The sequence below is a fragment of the Coenobita brevimanus genome, chromosome 14 (genome assembly GCF_032717465.1).
Source record: "Coenobita brevimanus isolate Jiangsu-jjx chromosome 14, ASM3271746v2, whole genome shotgun sequence".
Classification (NCBI taxonomy): domain Eukaryota; kingdom Metazoa; phylum Arthropoda; class Malacostraca; order Decapoda; family Coenobitidae; genus Coenobita; species Coenobita brevimanus.
The window spans coordinates 30529093-30538838 of record NC_136967.1 but is presented as its reverse complement, the minus strand read 5'-3'; the positions used below and the strand labels follow the sequence as shown (position 1 = coordinate 30538838).

The 9746-nt window shown below is 41.2% G+C and overlaps 1 protein-coding gene across 1 annotated transcript in view; it reads left to right on the top strand.

The window, feature by feature from the left end:
• Positions 1-9097, top strand: part of LOC145390334 (uncharacterized) — a 69024-nt gene extending 59927 nt beyond the window's left edge. Inside the window, exon 3 of the mRNA XM_080265294.1 lies at positions 8981-9097. Coding sequence (XP_080121420.1) covers positions 8981-9097 — 117 coding nt within the window. The remainder of the gene's footprint in view (positions 1-8980) is intronic.
• The last annotated feature ends 649 nt before the right edge of the window (positions 9098-9746 follow it).

The window sequence follows — 9746 nt, the reverse complement described above, 5'->3', positions numbered from 1 at the left end:
AGTGCCAAACTAAAGGCTAATAAGGAAAAGATGCGGGAAAGGTAAACTGTAAACGTCTACAGTAAACTTCTAACTTTAGGGAAAATTAACAGACGAAACATTTATTACAAACGAAATACTGAATCAAACGAAGTAGATACTGAAACAGAGGCGAAAATACGAGTATACACTGGAAGCACTGCCGGTATGTATACACCTGAACTATGATTAACATACTTGACAGGCGACACAAAGGATTAATATCAGTTACACTGGTAACTTTAAAAGCACACTTAATATACTCTGCACCAGGTGCCCCCTTAGTTATCAGAGTATCGTACCCCAATTGCTGAGGCACTGAGTATAGAGTGGCATTGTATTAACATTCATGCAGAATGGAGTGGCACTACACTGGATATTGTAAAGTTATTGAGCTTGTAAAGCCATTATTAAGCAGTTAAGCAATTACACATACACTAACTAATATCATATAGAGTTGTGTTACCGTGGATATTGTTAAGTTGTTTACACCGCAGTTACTTTTGTTTGCACGTGGCTGCGGTAATCAGTAACAGCAAATTTAGTATGCTGTGGATCGTATAAATTTGTTAAAAGTGTTTTTACTCAGCAAAGAAACATTAATAACTAATTCGAAAGACAGTAGTACTACACTGCCTGTTATAAAGTTACTGATATTGTAGCTAAGCATTATATTAAGCAAGTATTAACACATTATGGCAACATTATCATTATTATACCGCATTATAATTATGACATCAAAACAACCAATTTATAATAAGTTTCATTGTGAATGAAGCTCTTTTTTTGTGGAAACTAGTTTATCAGTTCTTAGTATTGTCTCGTGAATTAACACAAGTTAGTGTGATTACAATATCACCATCTTTCAGTGTACCCCGAGGAAACCCACATGCCATGCCAACCCCAGTAGGAGAACCCGTGCAGTATTTAGGCACGCTCTTAACATTCTCATATCTCTGGACATCAAAACATTGTGAACAGTAAAACACGGTCTATAAACACACCAAACACAGACCCAGGCAAACCATGTAAATGTACAACATTAAGCCAAAAGAATCAAAACTTTGACGCTGAAGCAACACACGAAGGAACAGGCGGCCGGCAGTGCTGGCCACAATGCCGTAATGCCCCCACACAATCTGTAGATTTTATTTGTTTTTTCTTTATATCTTAGTGGCTGTTTGGGTGATATTTCTCTCTCTGCTGTTTGGATGATTCTCTCTCTCTCTCTCTCTCTCTCTCTCTCTCTCTCTCTCTCTCTCTCTCTCTCTCTCTCTCTCACACACACACACACACACACACACACACACACACACACACACACACACACACACAACCATCACTTCATTTTCACCATTACCACAGCTACCTCTTATCTTAGGTCGTCCTCCTCCGACCCTCCTCCCTAACCCTCCTCCTCCCCAAATTTTTTTCTCTTATCCCCTCTCGTAATTTTCTTCCTATTTTATATCCTCCTCTCCGTATCCGTCTTCTTCTTCGGCTTCTTTTTTTTTTTTCTTTTTTTTTTCAGTCGTATTTCTCTTCCAGTGTTCCATTCTTATCTTCAACTTCCTGTCCGTTGATTATTTTCGTCTGTATTTGTATGCCCCTATTTTATACCTCTCCTCTCTTCCAGCAGTTCCGAGCCTACTAAGTTTTCCTCAACTTTCATTATCTTCCCATTCTTCCTGCTGTTGTTTTCTTCCTTCTCAGACCTTCGTACACTTCCTCCACTCTTTTTCTCTTCATCCATATCCTCGACCTTCACCTGCATTTTCTCCCTCCTCTGTTCTCCTCTTTCCAGTCTACTACATTTCTTCCTGTACTTTCGCTCTTCCCCATTTTTCTTCTCTCCCCTCCTTCTTCCCTTTATCCCGTATTTCATCTATTCCCCTCACCCTATATTCGTCTTCTCTCTTCCTTCCCTTCCTTCCTCTCATCACCGCTCCGCCGCTCCTCTCATCTGATGTAATCACGTCTCGTCTCCTTTCCTCTCATCTCTGTCACCTTTCTTTTCACCGTTACTAGCCTCTCATTTTTTCCCTGCTTCCTCTTCCCGTTACTGTCACCAGAGCGTCACACACGCACACACACACACACACACACGAGTGTGTATATATATATATATATATATATATATATATATATATATATATATATATATATATATATATATATATATATATATATATATATATATATATATATATATATATATATATATATATATATATATATATATATATATATATATATATATATATATATATATATATATATATATATATATATATGTGTGTGTGTGTGTGTGTGTTATATATATATATACAGAGATATATATATATATATATATATATATATATATATATATATATATATAGTCTGTGTGTGTGTTAAACATATGTACAGAGATATATTTAGATAGATAGATATATATAGATTCAGTTCTTGGTATTACTGTGTGTGTGTGTGTGTGTGTGTGTGTGTGTGTGTGTGTGTGTGTGTGTGTGTGAGAGAGAGAGGGAGGGAGGGAGGGAGGGAGGGGGAGAGAGAGAGAGAATACAGTACGTACGGTATATGAGGGTGGGCATGAATGAGTGAATAATGCGATGAGTGCTACACTTGATGAATGGGAGGGGCTGGGTAAGTGAATGAATTTTTCCTTGTGGATGTACGGTGTTGTTGGATTGCTGGAGAGCGTCTTGGCCTGAGTGGCTGAGCGTGTAGGTGGATAGGTGGAGTGGATGATGGGTTAGGTGGAATGCAATAGAATAGAAGTGGTCAGGTAAGATTATTAACCCTTTCCGTGTGAGGACATTTCTCTGCATAATCTTGCTGTCTGGAGATGATTTTATTTAGTTAAGAGAATTTTCGAAGCGGAGGGGTTAGGTACACCACAGGAGACTCCTTCCAAGCTGAGTAAAATAGTCGGACGTTAGAAAGAGCAGCCCAGATACATAACAGGACTGAAGGGGTTAGTGGATGTTGAGCATTGGGATTGGATGTGGAGGAATATAAAGTGGCGGCGATGGATGACTTAATGTTTGAACCTCTCCTTATGTTCGTGTAGAAATGAATGCTTGGGAGGCTGGGTCGGTGTGCTGGATGGGAAGTGAATGCACACATTCTACCAATGGATGTGACGATTTTGCTGGATAACCTGTTAGCTTATATCCGCTTGGATAGATTAGAAGGGGGAAGAAGTAGGTGGCTGAATAGATGGATTTTCCAATGTCTGAGCTATGAATTACTGGGCGTCTGAATGTGTGCGCTGAAAAAATGGAGAACAGAATGGATAGGAAGCGAAGGGCGATGATTTATTATGTGGAATAGTGGACAAACCCATTCCTGTCCGAGGATAAACTGAAAAGGTGGGAGTCTGAATGTTGTGTGATGGATGGACGTTGTGTGTGTGTGGGGGGGGGGGGAAATAGCCATGTTGGTGGGAACATGAAGGGTGAAGGTCGGGGGCTTGGCATGCGGATATTTGAAGTGGATGGTGTGGGGTCGGAGGGAGGGAGAGAGGATGTGTTGATAAACGGCAACGAAAAACAGGATTATCTGTGGTGAAGCGATGATGTGGCGGTGACTGAAGTGTGTGTGACATGGGTAGATGGGTGGGTTGGGAGGTGGGTGGAAGGGTGGATGAATGGGTGGGTGGATTGGTGAGTGGATATGTGAATGGATAAGAAGCATTTCCAGACACACGTCTCTTAACAAGATGTCAACCCTAACAGGATGAAGTCGTCTGGCCATTGCTTGAATGCATTAACAATCCATCATCGTATTGGAGATAAATAACGGAGATTTAGAAAGACCTCGTTCATGTTCTGGAGGTTGCTTTACTTCCGTCACTACCAGATGGACTTTTCTTAAACTGAATGACAAATTATAGTGGTAGCAAAAGCAGCTAAATCACATTTGGTGATGATGATGATGGTGATGAAGTGCTGAAACCAGCCTGAATGTCTTATAAAAGCTTCATTTTCAACAGCCCGGTGAATGTATGACTTGAGGGGAATATTGGGCACGTGCCTGTGTTTACATTGGATCAGCTGTTTTGGCAGAAGACGCCGGACCAGGTATAAACAAACAGTGAGGTTGTGAGGGGAGGCGGCGATGGTGGAGAGTAAGAATATTATAGGGAAAAGAGAGGGGGCTAGAGGAACGAGAGTGAGTTATAGACAAGGAAGAGGGGAAGCTGTATATGGGAGAAAGAGAGAGAGAGAGAGAGAGAGAGAGAGAGAGAGAGAGAGAGAGAGAGAGAGAGAGAGTTTAATGCTGTTGTGGTTGAATTTATGGTGGGTGATGAGTTTGGTAGAGAGAGAGAGAGAGAGAGTAAGTTTAATGCTGGTGTGAGAGAGAGAGAGAGAGAGAGAGAGAGAGAGAGAGGGAGAGTTTAATGCTGGTGAGGTCGAATTTATGGTGGTGTATCCTATTATTCGCTAATGTATTACCAGGTATGTTTTATTTATGTTTGTTGATCATCAGGTTTTGCTGTAAATTTAATGAATGTAGTGTTGGCTGTGAGTTTTGTTCCGTAGAAAGTCACTGTACACATTCTGCCTGATCGTTGTGGTGGTGGAGGTATGCTGAGGACACTTTGTTTGGTGGCTGAGGTAGCTATGGGGATAATTTGTGACTAGTATTTGGTATGTGGCTCACTTAATTCCTATGCAGCATTTGGAGTTTCGTGGTTGGTGGCTGTGTATGTAATGGACTGACATCTATTTTATATGTGGTGGTTTTAGGTACAGATTAGCTATATGGTTGTGGCTAAGGTTGTGTTGTGTGGTGGAGTTATTGGGTGCTGTTAGTCGATGAGGAAGACGCCTAAAGCTGCCATTGATTACTAGTTAAGGGAGGAAAGGAGGGAGAGAGAGGAGATAATGAGGTTAGGCAGGGTACGGAAGAAAAGGTAGACAAGTTAAGAAGGGGAAGGGGAAAGGGGGGAAGGTAGGGAAGTTAACGAAGGGGAAGGCGGAGGGAGGTAGTGAAGAGGAAGAGCGAGAGGGAGGTAGGGAAAGAAAGGAAAAGAGAAGGAGGGAAGGAAGGAAGGAAAGAAGGATGGACGGATGGAAAGATGGATGGATGGAAGGAAAGGAAGGAAGGAAGGTAGGAAAGAAAAGAGTGCAAACAAGTACAAAGGAAAGCAAATACAAACAGACCTATTGGTCCTTTTGTAGCTGTTTGTTACAAAGAAGGCTATTCCCTGTGGAGTCCAGTCCTGTGGGGTAAATATAAGGATAGGATAGCAAGAAGGAAGAGAAAGAAGGTGGGAGGCAAAGAAAGAGAAGAGGGAGGAAGGTAGGGAAGGAAAGGAAAAGTAAGAGGGAGGAAGGGAGGGAAGTAAGGGAAGAAGGTGGCTGGGAGAGAAGGAAAGGTAGGAAAGTTTGGGAAAGGGAAGTGGAAGGGAAACAAACAGAAAGAACGAAAGTTTGGGAAGTGGAACAGAAGGGAAGGTGAAGAAGACGAAGTGAAGGAAGAGGATGAAGCAGTAAGGGTGGAGAAGGGAAAGATGAAGGGAAGGAAGGTGTAGAGAAGGGGATCAAGAAGTGAGTGGGTAGGTGATGGTGTTAGAATAAGGGGGGAGGATGAGACAGAAGGTGAAGGAACGAATAGGCAGGATGGAAAGTGGAGATAGGAAATACGAAGGGAAGACTGGAAAGCAGGAAATAAAGTAGTATTGTTATGAGAGGAGTGCGTATTTGGAATGGGGAGGAAGGAGGAAAAAAAAGGAGGGAATTATAAAAGGAAAAACAGGAAATTAGGAAGAAGGTAAGAAACGGAGATGATGAAAGATGGGGAGGAAGGAAAATGTCGGGAAATTGCAAGTTAAGGAGAGCTACAGGTAAAAATGTTAAAAGAAAAAAAGAGTTGGGGCTGTTGAAAGCCTAGAAGAGCCGTGAGTGTCAGTAAGGGTTGGTAGTGTCTGGGTACGGGCTGGTAAGGGCTGTGAAGTAAGAGCTGTAGGCTGAGAATTACTGTATATTGTTGGTCACGCCACAACACACCTAATACTGGCTTCTTAGGTGTGTGTGTGTGTGTGTGTGTGTGTGTGTGTGTGTGTGTGTGTGTGTGTGTGTGTGTGTACAAGCAAGCATGTAAGCAAAGGACAGGGCCAGGTGTTTTCAGTCACACCTTGTCACTTTCTCTCTCTCTCTCTCTCTCAGGTAAGTGTGTGTATGTGGAGAGAGAGAGAGAGAGAGAGAGAGAGAGAGAGAGAGAGAGAGAGACGGATACATGGTCTTTGGTGGCAGGTTATTATTTACGTCACTGGCACAAGGTGAAGGCATGTTTTTATCGGGACCTCTTGTTTAGTAATCTTACCTTCTCATATTGTTTATAGTAATAATGATAATATAAAATTATCGTTATATTTATTATACTATTATCAGTCAAGCGAAACATGATGGTATAATATTCTGCAACTCGCCTTATACCGTAGCGCGAGATTCGGCCTGTGTGTGTGTGTGTGTGTGTGTGTGTGTGTTAACTCCTCCCGGGTTATTTGATGGATTTGAAAGAAACTTTGCAAGGGAGTTCGTATAGTTCTGCCGATGGTTGTCCATTAGATACAGATTTCTAACCATGATTTTTTAAGGGTGGGTCAGCCCCCTCACCAAATGAAAGAATTTGGTCAAGCGATATTGGGAGAGCGTGTACCCACAGTGATTCCTGGGGACTGATCCCCCCTCACAAAAATAAAAGCGATCGGAAATAGAGGAAAGAAAACATGGATTTCATTTAAATTTCTCAAGTCAGTCTGTCTGGTTCATTGGTAATGTCTTACACTATATACGACTTTCCACCATTATTTTCTAGGGGGGTCAGCCCCCCTCAAAAACTAACTAACAAAGGAGAGAAAAAGCTCAAGAGAGGGCAAATATCACTTTGATTTCTACTGCATGTTTCAGAATGGGCCTCCTCCTCCTCCTCCTCCTCCTCCTCCTTCTTTCGAGGCTGCTTGTTACAGAGAAAACTATGACTACAAGATCTAACTCTACATGCTGAAGGATAAGGATAGTAAAGCAAGAAGGCTCCCCCCAACACCAAACCCTCCAGGAAAAAGTGAGAAAAACCACCATGCAGGATGGAAAAACTGACATGGAAATTTCATAGGAAATACTGGAAAGGAAAAGTCACATTCTATAATACTTTGTCTAAAAGCTACCCGATTGAGTAACTTGAAAGAGAAAGTAATCAAATAAACTAATAGTTACAGCATGACATTATAAACCGGTACATTGAGTTAATGGGAAGTCTGTGGACATAACGTGGAAACTACACATCCACACTTTGCAGTGTGTAGTTTCCACGTTATGTCCACAGACTTCCCATTAACTCAGTGTACCGGTTTATAATGTCATGCTGTAACTATTAGTTTTCTCTTTCAAGTTACTCAATCGGGTAGCTTATAGATAAAGTATTATAGAATGTGACTTTTCCTTTCCAGTATTTCCTATGAAATTTCCATGTCAGTTTTTCCATGCTGCATGGTGGTTTTTCTCACTTTTTCCTGGAGGGTTTGGTGGTGGGGGGAGCCTTCTTGCTTTACTATCCTTATCCTTCAGCATGTAGAGTTAGATCTTGTAGTCATAGTTTTCTCCGTAACAAGCAGCCTCGAAAGGACCATAAGGTCTGTTGCTGTTTGCTTTCCTATTTAATCCTCCTCCTCCTCCTCCTCCTCAAGCAAGATAGAAGCCCATGGAATAAAAGGGAATACACAGAAATGGTTACAAGACTGGCATTCAGACCGAAAACAGCGAGTTGTGATAAATGGAAAGGAATCCAAATATCATAATGTGATCAGTGGCTTCCCCAGGGCTCAGTACTTGGACCGATAAATTTTACTATTTACATAAACGACATAGATTACGATCTGAATTGTAAAATATTCCAATTTGCAGGCGATACTAAAATAACCAATAAAGTAACTTCAGAGTTACAGTGGCAGCAGATACAAAATGACCTTAATTATTTGGCAAGCTGGTCAGAAAAATGACAAACGAAATTCAACAAAGAAAAGTGCAAAGTACTTCGTATTGGAAATAACAACGTCCATGTGAATTACAAAGTGAACAATATCGAGTTTTCGGGTACAGAAAATGAAGAAGATCTTGGTGTGTTTTATTATTATTATAATTTTTATGTATTGGCGGATGAGCTAGGATGGAATACATACTGTGTGTGTGTGTATATATATATATATATATACTGCATATATCATCATCATCATCATCATCATCATCATCATCAGCCATTACAAGGCCACTGCTTAACAAAGGCCTCCTCAAACCTTTTCCACGAAATTCTTAACTGAGCCAGTCTCTGCCACGTTTTGCCTGCAAACTTTACTATCTCATCTCTCCAACTCCTGTCTGGCTTTTTTCTGTTACGCTTACAATCTCTTTTAGTCCGGTAAGTCAGTCTTTTGCCCCATCAGTTATCCCTTATTCGTGTTACATTACCTGCCCACCTCCTTTTCATTTCTTTTATAACTTCTGTAATGTCTATGACTTTTGTCTGCTATCTCACCCTAGTTGGTCGTTAACTGTCTCTTAAAGATATCCACAACATTGGCTATTCCATTGCTCTTTGAGGAGGGATCAGTTTATTTCCTTTTCCAGGTCTCAGCCTTACGTCATAGCTGGGATTATACATACGTTATATACTTTTCGTTTCATACATACAGGCAAGCTACTTTTCATGATGTCTGTATGTTTACCGAAAATTTTCCTTCCAGTTGAAATGCATCCTTTTACTTCACTGTCATGGTCCTTCGTTAGTTTTAATATTCGCCCCCAGTAATTGTACTCGTCGACTTCAAGAATATATATACCGGTATCTATCTGTTTATCTGTCTGTCTATCTATCTATCTATCTAGAGATAACCCAGATAGATCGGAGTCGTAAATAAGTTCTCACATATAGGTACACCTGGCTGAAACCCTAATTACAGTCGGTGCCCCGACAGGTGTTGCTGCTCTCCCTCACGCCCACCCCGCCACAGGTGTGTACTCGCACAGTCAGGGACATAAGTTCATCTGCTGTTTCAGTGCGTCGGCTTCACATTTAAGGCATTACCGTCACTTTATTCTTGACGCATCGTATGTATATTAGGCAGCAGAGGTAAGTAAGAAGTAACAGAGGTGAAATATTAGGTAAACTCTTATCTCTGCCTGTGCCTACTGACTCTTACGGGCGGCTTGACATTTATATTATCGTTGATTTATCCACGGCCGTGAGTTGAAACATCCCTGTAATCCTAGGTGAGCATTACGTCTTACTTCTCATATTTATCATTCTTCATCAAACGACGGAGAGTATCCATCCGTTTCATTCTCTTGTTGTGTTTCATATTACTGTCCCAGGAGAGTAGTTCATGTAACACCTTCCATTGCCACCAGCGGCAGGGAAGTGTCGGCGTACTTTTGGTCCTGCCTGTACCTACCGATTTACCGTCTGTAGTATTGACAGCCAATTATAAGCACCTGTTTTTGTTTGTATTGAAAGTGCAGGAAGTATTAATAAATGAATTGTATATCAGTAAAAGAACCGTGGGAAATATTAGTACGGTATTCAGAATGAAAGACCATGTACCCTAATAGCATGCTGGCACAACTTCTTTCACATTACAGCCATAACCCGGATGGGTACTTTTTTGTATATTTATTTTTGCACCTAATTACCGTTTCCGCCAGCTCGGCATTGTAGCAGTGTCCAGG